Genomic DNA, 18,610 nt, shown 5'->3' on the forward strand with positions numbered 1-18,610 from the left:
ATAAAAATAGAAGAAACTTCCATTCCCAACATGATATACAAAGTACATGGACATGGAGGGGTACATAAAATTATAACAGGGTATCTTTCGACATGGATAAAGCTCTAAGAAACCATTTCAATTAACTTTGTAGTTACTTAGTCAATCACATCAATATTAGGAAGGAATAAGTACAAATATAGTTATGCACTAAATTAGCGCTGGGACAATGTCCCTTTGCACCCAAACTCAGGCTGATGAGCCTTGCCATTTTCTTTTGATTTCTTTGAAAAGGTTCCTTAATGAGCAAGTGATATATATGATACAAGTACAACTAATAACAGGTCTTCAAAATAAAAAACAAGAAATATAAATGGGAAACAATAAGCAAAGGCACAAATTAATGACAGGCGTACAGCTTTGATATTTTCTGATTTATAGTCAATGACACGATCGACTCCCAATGATTTCAAAAGTGCAGCCTTTTCTTCACCCCCACAGGTTGCAACCACCTTGTTTCCTGCTAATTTTGCTAGCTGCACATGCAATATCTCAGAATTAGTAAATGTTTTATGATGCAAGACATTACTCAGATAAAAGCATCGGTTATCACTAACACAAATAATGTGATTTACATAGGATGGAAAAAATGTTCATGAAACACATGGATCAAATGTCCATTATACACAATTGTAAAGAAAAAAAGGGTGAGGTTACATACGTTACTCCCCTTGAACTTGCTTGGAATCAACTTCCCTCCATGAATTGTACTAATTACTATATTTAGGGGTAGATTAATAATTTATTTTCCAAGTAAGGGCACACTGGCTAATTATCCAGGTATCCGCTCTGGTCTTGGGAGGTTAAATAATGGTTTGTTGTCATGTACTGGCTTTTTGTAGGATAAAGGCTCAGGTTCATCTGTGACAATAGACTTAAATTACACCCTTGATGGAGGTTACACCCTAATTATCCAGGTATCCGCTCTGGTCTTGGGAGGTTAAATAATGGTTTGTTGTCATGTACTGGATTTTTGTAGGATAAAGGCTCAGGTTCATCTGTGACATTAGACTTAAATTACACCCTTGATGGAGCCGATTCAGATCCAGATCCTTTCATTCTAAGATCCGGGTTTAATAGGTTGGAAGAAGTGGACGGGGATGAACTGCCATAGGATCTAAAAGGGTGTAAAGCTACAACTACATAAAACGCTACCCTGTGATCATGGTGTTGACCACACGATCTGAAAGCAACCAGACACCAGCTCATGGTTCCTGATCACAAACAATTTTCAAGTTTCCTCACACAATCAAACACTATGTGCATCTTTGAACCGCGAATCACCCCTGTAAGGTTGCGAAGTCCAAAACTCCCATGTAAAAGGGTTACATGTTCAGGTCTAAAAGTAAGTTCAGCCACACATTCTTGTTCTCACGAGTTCTAGTTCCTTCATCAAGGGCAGCACAAGTAGTGCTCAGCCGATAAGGCCACCTCCTCCTGTTAAGTACTTCATTTCATGGACCTTGCAGCTATTCCAACCTTCAAGTTACAGACATGAACAATAAAGCCTACAAGATAAATGCTAAAATGGGATTTTATAGCATTAATAGGTAGTGCTTTCCGGAGTATGGTAGGAACAGTTGACAAGTTCACAGGATCCCTCAAACTTGTCTTTGGAACTTTTTTTTTTTTTTTTTTTGAATGGTGTCTTTGGAACTGATATTGCCATAAACATTCTTTAATTTGTATCAGTTTTATTCCTTTCCATTTATACTCCTATTTCTTACTAATGATTCAAGTTTGAGATTTTACCAAGGTAATGACTAAGATAGCATGAGATATACATTCGTGTCTATCTAGCACCTGAAACTTGATACATGCTTCTCTTGGCCAAGAAGAAGCTAGTATAAAGTGTTTCTTCACCATTTAGCTACGGGAACAGAGGAAAGAAGTATTATGCGCTTGGGAACCGTGATGGAAACAAATAAAAACGACCAATCGATCGAATAGTATAGAACGGACCTGGACTGCAAACTGTCCTGTCCCCCCTGCAGCTGCTGTAACAAGAACTATCTTTCCAGATTCCATCTGTGCTGCCTACAATTTCCATAGGGTAAAATGGTGAGAAAAAAGTGATACATGTTGCCGATTGCAAAGCAACAATGAGGGGAGATATGCTGAATAAAAGTGAGGGTTATGATGAAACCAGTAAACAAGAATTTGGGTTAAGGTCCAACTGCATTTTCATAGATAATTAGAAACTATTGGTCCACAAATAACTACTATGCAATAAATAAATGTTTAAAACAGTAAATAGCCAGATCTGACTAAATTATTAAGAAAAAAAACCTTCTCTAAAGCAATAGATGCTGTGAGTCCTGAAGTGAGCATGGCCACAACCTCGGGATCTGGTCTAGCCACAGGAAGAATGTGTTTTGATGGAACCTACATTTGAAATGATATAAGTCTAAAAATTGCAAAAAGTGGTAGTTAAGTGGCAACAGAAACTGCAAAAGAATGGTTAAAAGGGGGGACTTGTATAATGTTTTAAAGATTTCTCAAGAAATTGTGTACCATCAAAAACTCAGCATAGCCTCCGAAAGTCATAAGGGCAACAGGAGTACCAATTCTCAAGTCTTTGACTGAATCTCCTACAGCAGCAATCAAGCCCACAGCCTGTAATATAGGTGGCTTAATATGAGATGATAAATCAGCATTAAGAGATGATATTTACAATACGTGCTAAGCTTCACCATAGAGCTTTAAAATTGGCACATGGATTTAGGCTTTAGGGCTTGGAGGATCCTACACATGAATCTATTGACCCTAACCAATTATTAAATTGAATCCTAAATTTGGATACGAGAAATCAATGATGATACTCGTATAATGCACAATTAATCAAATATTGACATTATAAGAGATCACGTCTCAAAATAGTTGAAAATGAGTAGATTTCCATCATAAAGCTGTCTCACTAAAATTTTCTCAGCACCTCAAAACCAGCATCGAATGGAAGACGTGAAGCCGTTTCTTTGTCATTGCCCCTGTAGTAACGACCAGACGAAAAATTCACCTGCGGTCATTTCTTCCATGTTACATAGATTATAAGAAATAGAAAAGTGAACTAAAAGGAAAAATATAATACAATAACAATGAGCTTTAAATCTTGACAACTGGGTTTAGACATGATGGAAACAAAGAAAATAAATGCAAAATAGAACTTAAAAGAGAGAGAAACTCACATCACTAGCATTGACACCTGCATATAGGATTTTGACAAGGACATGTTGTGGTTTGATCGCGAAGCTCAATTGTGTACGCACAATTTTTGTAGCATTTCGGAAATTGTGAGTAAGGGTGTGAACAACACTAGAGAACAAGTAAAAAAAATAACAGTCAAGAAACTAATCAAAAAGCCTTTCAAATGTAAAGAAACAAACAACGATACGTAAGAAGTGTATTAAAATTAAGAAGAAAGCAATATGAAATTTGCCCAGTATAAGAGGGACAAAAAACATTTTTGGACATGATAATGCAAATGTTCCCAAATGAAAGAAACACTTAAAGGGCTATAAATCCTCTCATGAAGATAATCTGGATCTGGAGTCTTCTTAGGCAGCTTCACATCTATGATCCCCTCCCAAGGTCACCTTGCTCTGACACTAAACTGATGCAAGAAAGGCTCTAAAAAATAATTTAGAACCACCTCCCTCTTGTGAAAAGACCTAGAAATTCGATAACATGCTAAACTAACTGTTCGGAAAATTCGACAAGCTGAACTTATGTCAACCACAAAATTGAAGTCAGTAGTTACAAGTTACAACCTTAGGAAAGTTGTTGGCTCATCATAGAAACGAAATACTTTCCTGTGGGAACTCAGTCTAGTCCCAACTTTAGATTGACAATATCTCAGCAGTAGAAAAAAAAAGAGCACAGGAAAGTGTACTAACTGACGAGGAAGTAGCTAAAGAGATAAATCCGAAAGTTTAGAATATTCCAGCAAAAAAAGAAGAGTAAATTCCGATTAAATCCATGGGGAAAGCTGCCTCTTTTTATTTATAGAGAAACATCATATAGTTCTAATTAAACATGAAAAGTTAATGTATCAAGTGTCCTACTGCAATCCAAGAACTGAAAACCCAGAAATTACTAAAACCTTATCTGAACTTCTAAATAAACGCTCCTTGAAACTTCTAGACTTGCTTGAAGCTTGCGTGGGGACATCTAATCCCAATCCAAATAAACCTCTTTATCATCCATAAATCCCGGTCCTTCTAGATTTAATTCTATTTTAAAGAGTTGCAGGTCATACATTTCAACTCCATTGGGGATATTTCAAACTACATTTCAACTCCAATAGGGACACTTCGAAACTCATTTTAAAGCCTTCTAAAAATCCACAAATTTTTACCATAAAATTCTAATCTTAGAAACAATAGCGTCTGGAGATTCTCCTCTAAGAAACAATAGTGTCCCGAGAATTTCAAGTGCTTTTTGACTTGGGTGGATTATTCCCCTGCTGAAAACAGCATCTGTCAGATTAGTGTCGTGCTGATGTCAGTAATTCAGTTACACTCAGGCCCCCTTCATTATGGGCTTTCTCCTACAATATGTCTTGATTTTCGACAGGTTTAGGGGCGTGTTTTCTGCATCAGGTATCAGCAAGGAAGTTACCCACTGTCCTTGGTGGATATTTTGATCATAATGGTCCAAGAAATGCTTGATGAGTTCAATAAGCAGACCATATGACCCCTTGCAAGAATGAAACAAATTAACAAATTGCCTTTCCCCAGCAGACTTTCAACATATGCAACAACTAGGATCACATCAATTTAATACAGCCTGTCTCTTCCATATGATTGAGAAAGATAAAATCACCAAGGGCCCGTTTGGATGAAGAGAAGATTTTGATTTGGATTTCTCACATTTTCAGCCCTTTTTCCATTGTAATTTGGATCCCATCAAATTCTTAGATTTCCAATTCAGCAACTGATAGTGAAAAAAATCAGATTTCCAAATAAGCTGTGCAAATAAGAAATTGGAAATCCACAGATCTGGCAGTTTCCTTCACCCTCTTTGCTCCTCAACTTCTCCCCTCCACTAGGAATTGAAGTACCTCTCTCTCTCTCTCTCTCTCTCTCTCTCTCTCTCTCTCTCTCTCTCTCTCTCTCTCTCTCTCTCTCTCTCTCTCTCTCTCTCTCTCTCTCTCTCCCTCAACATGAGCTGCCGGATCTATTCATTTTCTATTCAAAACTCAATTCCAAATCCAAATACAATATATGAGGTATCCAAACGGGCCCTAATAATATTTACTCAGCTTCAAGAGCTTCAAGAGGATACAATTTATTTTATTGTTTTTTACTACTAATAGAATGCATTTTATTTTTATTTTTTCTTTCTTTTCCATTTCAAAAATTCCCTTTTACAAATAGAAAGAACAATAAAGGAACACAGAGTGACCCTAAACATATCATAGGCAAAAAAGTAATGCATTAATTAAATTTTTATGCAAAACTCCTATCAAATCCTATTAGACATAAATCACCAGTGTCAAAGTGTAGGAATTGGCTTAATCCAAATTAACCAATGAGAATCCCAGGTTTGAATGAGAAAACATAAAAAATGAATTGAAACAGAAATTTACTTTTACTTACATTTTCTCGAAAGACTCGGGTATTTCCAAATTAGGTTTAGTATATGAGAAGCTTCTTTTGTACGTTGAAGGATTTATTAAGTACTTCCTTTCTTCCATCGGTGTGGGCCAGTACTCCATGCCTCTACGTTTTGTTATCCACAAACATTTACCAGCCTTGGTCTCATCTGTTATAAGCTCAAAAGCACCTAAAAGGAAAAGGTGTGTGAGAGAAAATCAACTTCAAGATTAAGTCACGTCACTGTTAGCCATAACATATTTTATGTTAATGTATCTAACAATAGATGTGTATCTGCAATAGTTGGAAAGCCAGGATAGTTAAAATTCAAGATTTAGTAGGATTGAATCCCTAGATCAAAATAAACTCAAAATCAAGATCATAATAAGTCCCTAATTGGATATATATATATATATATATATATATATATATATATATATATATATATATATATAAGCTTATATGAGCTTGAGTGCCCAAAAACATGGGTCCCACATTTTTTGGGGTGATCCAAACCATTCATTTGGAAAGCCCCATCATAGATAGGGTGTGTACCAAAACTCAATTCCATTGGATCATCCTAACCCCTCCAAAAGTGGAGGGCAAAAATGGGCTCACCACAAAAAATGTGGGACCCATGTTCTTGTGGCACTCTAGCTCATATAAGCTATATGAGCTCAAGCTCACAAACAGTTCTCCCTAAGTTCATATAAGCTTATATGAGCTTGAGTGCCCAAACACATGGGTCCCACATTTTTTGGGGTGATCCAAACCATTCATTTGCAAGGCCCCATCATAGATATGGTGTGTACCAAAAATCAATTCCATTGGATCAACCTAACAACTCCAAAAGTGAAGGGCAAAAATGGGCTCACCACAAAAAATGTGGGACCCATGTTTTTGTGGCACTCTAGCTCATATAAGCTATATGAGCTCAAGCTCACAAACAGTTTTCCCTATATATATATATATATATATATATATATATATATAGAGAGAGAGAGAGAGAGAGAGAGAAAACGGTTCCTACACATATGTGTAAAGAGTTCTCTACACACTAGCTTAAAATACAGTAGGGGCCCACATTGTTTGGGTGATCCAAGCCATCCATTTTAAAGTCCCTCACATAGATAGGGTGTCTACAAAAAATCAGATCCATAGGATCATCCCAACCCTATGATTTGTGGAGGTAAAATGGATGTCTTTAAACCTTCACAAATTAGTTCATTTTTTGCCTCCAAAGTTCGAATGGTTAGGATGATCCTATGGATCTGATTTTTTGTGGACACCCTATCGATGAGAGGACCTTAAAAATGAATAGTTTGGATCACCCAAATAATATGGCCCCCACTGTATTTTAAGCTAGTGTGTAGATAACTTATCTACACATGTGTGTAGGAACCGTTTTCTCATATATATATATATATATATATGAGGAATAAGATTGTACGCTCGACCGTACCTAAAGTTAGGTACGGTAGAGTGCCAAATCACATGGGTCCCACATTTTTGGTGAGCATCTAAACCATTCATTTGCAAGGCCCCATCATAGATAGGGTGCATACCAAAAATCAGCTCCATAGGATCATCCTAACCCATCCATTTGTGGAGGCCAAAATGGACAGACAGTGTTTGTCCACAAATCTGCCCATTTTGGCCTCCAGTTTTGGAGGGGTTAGGATGATTCAATGGTGCTGATTTTTGGTATGCACCCTATCTATCATGGGGCCTTGCAAATGAATGGTTTAGATGCCCACCAAAAATGGGGGACCCATGTGATTTGGCACTCTACCGTACCTAACTTTAGGTACGGTCGAGCGTACAATCCTTTTCCTGTATATATATATATATATATATATATATATATATATATATAGGTAAAATGACCATATTAACCAAGGATTGGATCAAATATTTACTGTATATAATTGTAAAAAGAAACTCAAATGTTTGATCTATATAAAAATATTCATAACATCCACGTAGCCACACACATAGCCTTGGTACCTAAGGCATTCATATACAGATGACATAAATATCAAACAATGAAGAGGATTGCATAACATGAGCAAGAGATAGTTGGGATGCCAAAACCAATAAAATTCAATATTTAATAAGCATTGATTCCCAACTTGAAAATAAACACATAATTAAAGGTTACTATGGATCCCTAATTAGATATTTTTAAATATAATCATAGTCAAATTGAAGCAGGAGAGAGAGAGAGAGAGAGAGAGAGAGGAAGAGAATACGAACAGGAACAGGAACAGGAACAAGAAAGAGGAAAGAATAAAAGTTGTGGAATAGGGTATGCTGTCCTTAGTGGAGCATCCCACTTTTATTCATTTAAGTGGGGTGTTCAAAAGACACAAATACCCTTAAGGGAGAAATTTACATATAACACATGAAAATATGCGAATAATAACATAAGTAAGACAACCATAATATATGGAAACCCAAACTATAATAACCACAACTGGAAGTAAATATGTAGCATGTGTACAGAAAAATCTGAAAATAATATGCATATTAATTCAGCAGCCAACCCAAACTATTAGTTATCTACGTTTTACATTTTATATTCAAGAGTGGAATAACTGATGTTCAAAGGAAGCCAAGAGAGTCAATATTATTCAAAGATAAAACCTTCTAAAGCCAAATTTGCACTACTACTCAAAATGAACATACCATTCACAAGGAATGAAAATAATGAATATTATTCAAAGGTAAAACCTTCTAAAGCCAAAGTTGCACTACTACTCAAAATGAACATACCATTCACAACCATTTCCATAGGAAGAAATCCCCCACTCAATTCGATAAATTTACTGTTCACCTTTGATGCCAACTCAGTTTCAACAAACTGCAAGTAGCCAGTATATTCAGATGAGCAACCACTCGAATGTTACAAGACGAACAAGAAATAGATTAATACATTTTGGATGTATATACTATAGCAATAATAATTCGATAAAATTCAAAGATGAATACACTGATCTAATTTCCTAGAGCACACTGTATGGCATGCATTGCACAGACAACCCATTGGAATGTTAAACAGCTCGCAGAAATGGATGAAAATGTGCCTCTAGGCCGGTGTATCAGAAAAATACAACCTATCATAGCCTTCGCATGAACAAGAATACATATAAATTGAACAAAGTCCATCATCATGTGAACAGAAACAGTAAATTGCCTGCACAACAGAAAACATGTGAATTGAACAAAGGAAAGGAAAAGTGTGCTTCAGATCAAACCAGTAATAACAGTGAAAAACAATTCCAATTGGATTAAACACATTCACAAAAATCAAACAAAAAGGGAGACCTCAAAGAACTAGAGGCAAGAGGCAACACAGTGCCGGCATAAATCAATTATTATTTTTTGAATGGCAAGGATAAATTAATTATTATGCAATACAACTCTTGATTTGGAACCTGTTAACAAGAAAAATAAATTATTAAAAAAATCACCCTTTCCACTAGCCATTTCAATCAGTTAAGACTTAGAGTAACAGAAAAAGAAGAAATCAATTGGATAAGGGTAGTTGCCTGAGTGGGAATCGAGTGCGAGAAGCAATACAAGAAGCGAAAGCAGGAAGCGAGGGTTTAGAGAAGAGAAAATGTGAGAAGCGAAAAGCTCTAAAGAAAGAAAAGAAAAAATGTGGGGGAAACATCATTGAAAGTCAATATGAAGCATGTAAGAAGCATCACCGGAAGAGAGCAAGAAGTACATCGAAAGAGTGGGATTGTAGTAGGTTTATATAGCTAAGGATTACATGTAGAAAAGAAGACTTTGCAAATTATTAGAGTTACAAATTTTAGGAATTTACAGTTTCATGTGTTTTATTAAGTATATTTAATGTTAAGTTTTTGGAAAAAGATCGAAATAATTTTTATTTGAAACTTAAAATGAGTTTTCATGTTTTAAATGCACTCTTTGTTAAATACGCTCTTTTAGCATTATCAAAAGCATAAAATATACTTCAAGGAAGAAACAATCACCTAAATAGAAAGTGTACTCTTAATTAAGAGGAAACATGTAGGAAGCACCGGGGAAGTGTGCTACCCCTAAATTTGGGAAGCGCGAAGAACTTATCTTCCGAAGCGAGTTTCCAAGGAAGCAAGCTTCCTATCCAAGTAAGAAGTTTCCAATAGCTATGAATAAGACCACCCAAGTCATGAAATTGAGGAAGAGAACAAGGCAAACGAAGTAAAAGAGTAGGAGAATAGAGGGAAGAAGGAAGGTCATGGGGTATGAAGTATATCTACCAATTGATCTTTAGACCAAGGTAACCTAAAATGTGGTTAGTTCCGGTACGTGGTACGGGAAGGGGTACGAGGTATGATGTTAGCCCGGTACGCGGTATGATGAGGGTAGGCTAAGTTGGTTTGCTATATGGGGCCGCAAGTCGGTTTGGAGCACTAATCCGGGTCGCTCTGGTGCGCTCTCTCTCTCTCTCTCTCTCTCTCTAGTTTAATGTTATGCCAAGAGATGCTAAAGCATTGTTAAGCCTTATCTTAAATATGACGGTCAAGCATATCAATTGGTGGTTGCTGACAGCTTTTGGGAAAGGTGAAACTTGTAGTACCAATATCAGTTTTTGGGAAAGGCAATAACATTTGACAACTGTTTAAAAAAGAGGTTAAAAGTTGTCGTGCCAATATCAGTAGGTTTATGGTCGGATTTTTTGTGGCCTTCCATGATTTCCCTTTTCCCTACTCTCTTATGTCAATTACAACCCTCTCTCTCTCTCTCTCTCTCTCTCTCTCTCTCTCTCTCTCTCTCTCTCTCTGCAAAAGCAAGGAAGCAGGGAAGGAGATTTTACAATACTGTACATGGATTGTATTTCGATTGGCAATCTTCAGTGGAAGTTTCTATCGGAACAACATCAGTTTCAGGTTAGTCTCTTTACCTCTTCTCAGTTTCTTCTTTTTTTCGGCCTCCAATGAGGTAATGATTAGATTAAAGCTGGGAACTAGAGTAGTTTTTTTTTTTTCTCTTTCCCCCTTCTTCTCTCTCTCTATGCATCTCTTCCTTTCCTACGGGTCGCCATTTTTTGTGATCAGGGTCGAAACGACCCACGTTGGGGTCGGCGACCCCAGATCGTGGGTCGGAGGGTGGGAGGGCGATCCCGGTAACATTGCTTTAGACCTCACACACTAGACCAAGTGCATTATAAATATATCTTCCAATTGATCTTTAGACCTCACACACAGTAAATATCAGTTTTTAGTAATTCATGAACAAAATGACAATCTAATTCAATGTGCTTGGTTCTCTCATAGAATAATGAATTACTAGTAATATAAGTAGCTACCTCGATATTCACAAAATATCTTCATTTGCATGCACAATTAATAAGCATGTGAGTTGAAAAAAGGAAAAGTGTGCATCAAACCAATCAAAACAGTGAAAAACAATTCGATTAACCACATTCCCAACAAGCAAACAACAAGGGAAGACCTCAAAAAAGAGAAAAGTAATAAAGAAAAATAACAAAGTAATTACAAAGTATGTCACCAATGAAGGGCCCCATCATAACTACAAAGGAATAACATAAAAGAGTGACATAAAAACATATAAAACTATCATATCCCTTAACAGAATCAAAGATTTGGAGTAACAAAGAAAAAGTAAATCTTTAAATCTGTTCCCTCCATACGTAGAATGGAATTGTTTAGCAAGTGTGCTCAGAGCAACTAAATTCCGGGCACTATTTATGAATACAACCTACATAGGGAAACATGCATTTTCAGCGATCTTCCATATCTTTGACCCCACCTTCACAGATTGCTATATAAGGGCATCCATACCTATATTTGGATATGTAAGATGTAAGAGTATGAGTATGACACCTGCGAACTCATAGAGTCAGGCATATTTTGGCAGATTTTCAATATCAGAAGATTTATCATTAGGTAACGAATCTATATTCTTCAACAGTTGGTTCAACTGAGTTGTGAAGAAAAATTTTATATTATGCATCATATGCATTTCAGCCACTCACTGGAGAATAAACACCTATTTGGATATGATGAGTGCTCACATATAACCCTACCTTCGGTATTTATCAAACAGTATTCAACTCAGGATAGTTTGCCTCATTATCTAGGAAGAACCGTACATTCACCAACCTGGAATACTAGGTGGAGTGCTGACGTCACATGACCTTTAAAGAGGACTTGTTTTGTAAAAATAATTACAAACCCTATACCTGTGCAAGGAGGGGATTTGACATATAATACCAGCACCCAGTTTCACTACAAAGACCCATAGTTGGCCAAACAATCACCCAACAACTTTCCTGCTCAATGGGGACAAGAGAACTGACTCCTCATAAGGTTTAGACATTATCTCCATTTCTTTAAACCAATCAGAAAACCGCCAAGGGGACAAATCATTCTTTAACCATTCGACAACTAAAATGGAGTGTCCTTCAATCCAAGCTGAACAGCAATAAGAATTTCAGATTGATCCAGGCCGCTGTAACTTTCACCCCAGCGGCTGGAGGATAAAGCGCAGGGTCCCCAAATCAGAAACTCCTCAAGAAATGAATCACAAAAAACTCCTATGTAGCCGGAACGTCTATGCTTGCCAATTGCCATGAGCATCGTGAAAACTCCACAAGTGCCACCAAAATTCAGCTTCAAGCCAAATCCTTTTTTAAATGCCAGAATCTAAAAACCATGTCGTAGAGGAAAGTTTAGGCTGTATTAAAATGAAGGAACATTACTGTTGCATTCAAATGTGCTACCCAAAGTGATGTAGGACCGAGAAGAGAATTAGAAGAAGATTAAGAATATGAGAAGAGAAGAGAAGACTAGAAGAGAATAACAGAAGAGAAGAAGAATATATGAAGAAGAGAAGAGAAGGAGAAGAACAGAAGAAGATTAAGTGGAGTGTGAGGAAGAATAGAAGAAGAATAGGAGAAGATGGGAGAATCTCAATCAATCAATAATCATCCAAAACTTCTAATCCCTAATACATGAGGCCTATATATAGGCAATGGAACAAAAATTCCATGGAAAATAAAATCCTAGAAACTAAATAACATGGAAAACTAAAAACATGTAAATAAATACTAATGGAAAAATATGCCACTTATTTGGCCTAACATCTGCATCACAAAGTTCTTTGCAACTTCATAGAAACATATTGAAGATGTTGGTTTTTACAAGCAAATCGACCTCATGCACTTTCCTGAAAATCCCTAAATTTTGAAAGATGGTGATAACGCCGACAAATTAAGTATGAAAGAGTCCTGATATAGCTTTCCATAAAGAAACATTTGGAAACATCCAAAATTGTTCATAACAATTTATTACCTCAGGGCAAAGCACATTGACTCGAATTCCTTGACGTTTATAGGGAACAAGTGATCTAGTAAATAAAATCACAGCACCTGTGAAATACCAACTCATAAGTACCAAAAAAACAATAAATGGTACAGAGCAAAGAAGTATTTGACATTACCAACTAAATATGATCTAGCTATGAGGATACTACGGAAACACTATGCAAAGTTCAAAAAGCTAGTGCATAAGATGAATAAAACTGGAAATAAGGAGCTTTACAAAAACAACAAACCTTTGGTAGCAGAGTATATAGGGTCATCATACATAGGATAAAGACCTGAAGCAGACCCAAGGTTTAAAATTACGCCAGGCTTTCCTGCGTGTCGCATAGCTTGAATCTGCATGACATTGTATTCATGATTATCCAAAAAATCCCCTAAAGGAACTTTCGAATGTAGGATAGGAGTTAAAACTACAAAAATAGGAATTAAAACAATGGAAGACTAGATAGGACATACATTTAAAGAAAAAGACTAGCTAGGATATGTCAATGGCAAAAGAGGGAAAGTGCTTTTAGGACATATATGACATCATAAAATCAAGTACAGCAAGCGTGAATATGTAACAAAGAAATCAAGGATATTCAATGATATTACGCTGAACAAGTTCAAATAATCTAAATACTAATCAATTACTGTAAAACAGAGGAATAGCTAGATGCTGGCATGAACTGTCAAATTTCATTCTCAAAATTCCACCAACCCTTTTGTCTTTCACATACATTGGGAGAACCTTATATTCAACATGCATAGAGGGCACTTCATGTTCATGTCAAGTAGAAATGTTGGAAGAGAAAAAACATTCATTTCCAAATGATACTATACACTGGGTTATAACAACAAATTAACAGTTCCTAATAACAAGAACCAGGACAATTGATGTAAATAATAAGCTGAAGGTACAAATGAGTTTTCAATTTTTTAACCAGCTTTCGAAGGTTACAATTCCCAAAAAACTCTAAGCAGCCCATCAGTGTAAAACAAAGTATGTCCACCCATTATCAAAACATGGTTGTGCGGATATCAGTTGACTAAATTTAATAAAATGATAATTCAGTTAGTAGAACAAGTTTGAATTGAGTACCGCAAGGCGGGTGCAGTCGATAACGGCAATGAGGTTTATGCGTACGGTCTTTCTCCATGAAACTTCGCCATCAGTTTTATCCTTATAAAATGGTATAGGAGTAGCAATACCAGCACTGTTGATACAGATATCTAATCCTCCATAAGTCTGCAAGTGCTTCTCAAAAGCAGCAGCTACATCTCCTATGTTACATATTAATAATATCAAATACCAACCAGCATTGACATCAGCCTACATCATAAAGAAAAGATAAATAGCCGCGTTATAATGGGAGATTATAACCATATTCCCTTTTTTGACAATGGCGCCCTCTCTTCGGTTGAAAAAAACATATAATTAGAAAATTTTAAAATATAGTGAGGAGTGCCATTATCAAAACTAGGGAGTTTGAATATCACTTCCCCATTATAAAATATAAGTAACAGCACAAACCTGTGAATATAAATAGCAAAAAAGAAAAAAAATCGATGCCTTGTGCCTGTATCACTCATGTTCACCGTTCATCAATATAATTTGATGCCTGAACATATCATCTGATGCCTAAATTCATCATGTTAACAGCAAATAGACAGAGGTGTCAACAAGTTGACACAACAAGGTAGTTGGGAAAAGTCATTTTGTCCCATTCATCATTTTGACTAAAGCTTAGCCTACGCCAACCCAAATAAAAAGGCATTTTTCAATTATTGCTTATTCACAATGTCTTTTTTATCTTATGAATTGAGGTGGCATTTTCTTTTGGGAATTTTATTTATTTCTCCTCCTATGGTTGATGTACTGGTGTTTATGTTAGTAAAGACAAGTAAACTAAACTTCGGAGTCAGCATTGGATTCCAACATCAAGAAGCAAGAAAACAATCAAATAACAAAGGTAATACTTATGGGGAGTGTAGCACTGGTGTTCAAATGCTCGGCCAGTGTAGTACTACGTATTGAACAAATTCAATGCAGATTCTTACAGGGAGGCAATGAAGAGAGAAAGGGCATTTCTTTGGTGGGCTGGCGGAAAGTGTGCCTTCCTGTTAAGAATGGTGGTTTGGGTATTATGAGAGTGAAAGAATTTAATCATGCCTTGTTGGGTATATGGTTATGGGGGTTTAGGGAAGAAAAATCTCAGTTGTGGGTTAGAGTTATTGGAGTAAATATGGATGCAAGCCGGGTAAGTGGGAATCGGATAACCAATACAATAAACAAGGTTCGACTGTTTGGCATGACATTTTAAAAATGTCATATGCTTTTCATTTGAGTGTTAGGTTATAGTGTATTTGGGGGATCAAATTAAATTTTGTAGGATGTGTGGTGTGCAGATGAGCCTCTTATGATTTTATTCCCGAATTTATTTAATGTAGCCGTTGAGAAAGATATTCTTCTTTCTGAGTGTCTTGCTCGAGATGGGGGTAGTTTAGTTTGGTCTCCTAGGTTTAGAAGGAATTTCTTTGATCGGGAACTAGAATCGGTTGTCCAATTTCTTAAGCTTTTAGATGGGTGTTATATTAAGAGAAGCGGTTTGGACAAAAGAGTATCGACTGCGGAATCTGGCTTTTTCTCTGTCAAATCTTTCTATTTCAGCTTGTTGCCTTGCAGTATATCCTCTATTTCAGCCGAGGTATGGAAATTTCATTACCCACCTAGAGTTGGTATCTTTGGGTGGGTGGTATGTTGCGATCGGATTCAAACGATTAACTTCCTTCGGAAGCGTGGTATGATGCTTGTTGACCATTGCCCCATTTGCTTGAAAGATGCTGAATCTGTGGGTCATCTCTTCATGCATTGCTCCTTTACGCGTCAGATATGGAGTTTGATATTTCTGAGATTTGGCATTAGTTGGATTTTTCCATTTTCTATTCCGGAGTTGATGCTTCATTGGGCCTTTGTGCCATGGAAGAAGAAAGACAGTATTGTGGAATTTGTGCCTTCTAGCAACATGGTGGGTGATTTGGGAAAAGAGAAACTCTCGTATCTTTGATGGGGTTGCAAGATCTTTGTATTGGCTATATATGAAAATTATCGCGCTCATTATTTCATGGGTGAGAAGTTTACTGGCTTTCCGTTTTGTATCGGCCTTTGACTTATGGGAGGGTTGGAGGTTGTTTGCTTTAGTAGGGAGATCCGGCCTTGGACCGTTCAGAGATGGGAGGCTCCGCCGTTTGACATGTTAAAAAAAAACTTTGATGGGTCAAGTTTTGGGAATCCGGACCCAGCCGGAGTTGGTGGATTGTGTCGGGACGCTTGTGGTGAAGTTGTATGGGCTTATTCCGGCCCTCTTGGAGTTTGTGATGCCTCGGAGGCCGAGGTGATGGCGGTTTATCATGGCATAAAAAGGCTTCATAGAGATAGCATGGATAGCACTATTGTGGAGGGAGACTCCTGGAATGAGATTAGATGGTTGAAGGGGTTGGTGTCGCCCCCTTGGAGATTTTCTTCTATTTTTTATGAAATAGATGATTTAATTGCGGGCTCATCTATTGTTTTCAATCATGTTCGGAGGTCCGCTAATGGGGTGGCGGACTTTTTAGCTAGAAGTGGGGTTAGGAGGTTGGAGTTGGAGTGGTTTGATTTCTTCCTCCTTGAGAATTGTATTGCTTTTTGTTTTTGTTGTATTGTTCTCTTGTTTTTTGGTTGGGGTCCATCTCGGCCCTCTTCTTTTTAATGAAATCATCTTGCCATTTCAAAAAAAGAAAAAAACAAAGGTAATACTAAGCCAAAAAAATAATTCATGTGTAAGATTGAACTTACTTGTGTTAGTCACATCACATCTAATAAACAGAGATAAGGGGAGCTTTAAGTCTGAATGGAACTTTCTGTTCTCCTTTTCAACCAGGAAAGAAACTTCCTTTCCATGTACTTCAGAGGTGTCAACAACAGTTACAAAAATTCCTCTCTTTGCAAAAGCCAAGGCAAGTGCTTTACCTACATACAAACAACCATAAAAAATGCCATGAAACTTTAAGCCAATCATAACATCAGGAAACATCACAATTAATTAGTGCAATGAATGACAAGTAACTTCAAAGTTGTCTACTATATAGTTTTGATATGTTAAAAACCTTGTCTGCCATAGTTCTGATGTACTAAAAAGTCGAGCTCAATTATAACTAGATGACTCGCATAATGCCGGAATCAGTCACTGATCCGGCTCACAAAAGGATACAAAACTAATAGGAACCCCAATAAGACTATGGTCTAAAATATCTCAAGATTTTTTTATTTATTTTTTGAATGATAACATATCTCAAGATTCCGTAGCTAAAATATCATTTTTTAACAAATGCATATAGAAAAGTATCAATAGTAAATCTCAAGGGTCTTCCATCAAGCATATGTCTCCTGAATTTGTAATTATCAGCAGTTCTGCCAAGAGTTCCCGGGCTCACTAGGTTTCAGACTTTCGGTTAGTTCAAGGGCCCCAAAGGAAGAACAAATCGATTTGAGATTATTTTTTTTCATTTTATAGTGAAGACGGCTATTATCAGTGCAATAAGAGAGTTAAACAAGAAAGTTCAATTATCTTTCATATGATTAAATATCTTGCATGCAGTTAAGTAGGATCAATTGACATTGATGAGCAGAGGATAAATTTTATAGGCCAATATCTAAGGTTCTATGGCTTGCAAAATATAGCTTGTTGCAATGCACAAGAGTAGCTTCATGTTAGAAAAGTACACATATAATGTCATGACTCATGACAACAAGAAAGAGTTCTCAGGCAGTGATGGGTTAGAATAGGTAATGGATGACCGCTTCAACAGTTTTTATTCCCAAACTTGAAGGGAAGACCTTGTCAATTTTGATATACCAAGATTACTAAGGCCCTGTTTGTTTTAGATTATGACAACCGATTGTGGAGTCCCCAACCGATTATTCGACCGAAAATTGCACTAAATTTGAGTCTAATAATCGGTTGGGGACTCCACAATCGGTTGTCATAATCTAAAATAATATTCAAACAAGAACCTCTCTCTCTCTCTCTCTCTCTCTCTCTCTCTCTCTCTCTCTCTCGCATCCCATCAAAACCCTCTACAGGATTGAATTCAATAAGAAATATTCAAGAAATAGCAAATTTGATGCAAAACAAGGGACTAACAAAACTAATATTTTCATGTAATCGGAATCAAAGAAGTGATAGAATTACCGATTCCAGAGGCTCCTCCAGTGATGAAAGCAGATAAACCTGGTTTGAGCTCCATTTTTTTACCTATCTAGGGTTCGAAATTCGTGAATGAATGAAGAGAGGATGGGTATTAAAAGCCCAAAACGGCCTTTTCTGTTTGTAGTATAAAAAAAATTCTCTGGGGTCAGCGAATAGATCGAGAAAACTAGTGGTGTAACATTTTGATCTTCGATGCCTCCAATGGGTCGGAGATACCTACGTGGAATATGCTAAGGCTACCTTAAGAAATCTCGTTTAGAATTTGGACCGTTCATATGGACCTTCTAATCTTCTATATCATGAAAAGATTTACTGTTCTTGGAGATATTTCCGTTCATGTACTTTGTTTTGTGTGCTTTTCTATACTGTGCCTGATTGGGGATATT

At 36.8% G+C, this 18,610-nt stretch overlaps 1 protein-coding gene across 1 annotated transcript in view; it reads right to left on the bottom strand.

Annotated features, from left to right (window-relative positions):
* Nucleotides 1–18,610, bottom strand: part of LOC143848213 (ARP protein (REF)) — a 29,545-nt gene extending 10,935 nt beyond the window's left edge. The window contains exons 1-13 of the mRNA XM_077357097.1: nucleotides 18,207–18,610; nucleotides 16,811–16,984; nucleotides 14,075–14,256; nucleotides 13,224–13,329; nucleotides 12,962–13,038; nucleotides 8,409–8,496; nucleotides 5,637–5,823; nucleotides 3,225–3,351; nucleotides 2,975–3,055; nucleotides 2,554–2,655; nucleotides 2,329–2,424; nucleotides 2,002–2,076; nucleotides 396–515 (exon numbers count right to left, since the gene is read on the bottom strand). Coding sequence (XP_077213212.1) covers nucleotides 396–515; nucleotides 2,002–2,076; nucleotides 2,329–2,424; nucleotides 2,554–2,655; nucleotides 2,975–3,055; nucleotides 3,225–3,351; nucleotides 5,637–5,823; nucleotides 8,409–8,496; nucleotides 12,962–13,038; nucleotides 13,224–13,329; nucleotides 14,075–14,256; nucleotides 16,811–16,984; nucleotides 18,207–18,261 — 1,470 coding nt within the window. The 5' untranslated portion in view covers nucleotides 18,262–18,610. The remainder of the gene's footprint in view (nucleotides 1–395; nucleotides 516–2,001; nucleotides 2,077–2,328; nucleotides 2,425–2,553; nucleotides 2,656–2,974; nucleotides 3,056–3,224; nucleotides 3,352–5,636; nucleotides 5,824–8,408; nucleotides 8,497–12,961; nucleotides 13,039–13,223; nucleotides 13,330–14,074; nucleotides 14,257–16,810; nucleotides 16,985–18,206) is intronic.

Source organism: Tasmannia lanceolata, unplaced genomic scaffold (genome assembly GCF_043159265.1).
Source record: "Tasmannia lanceolata isolate RefF3 unplaced genomic scaffold, GAP_Taslan_0.1 ptg000016l, whole genome shotgun sequence".
Lineage (NCBI taxonomy): Eukaryota > Viridiplantae > Streptophyta > Magnoliopsida > Canellales > Winteraceae > Tasmannia > Tasmannia lanceolata.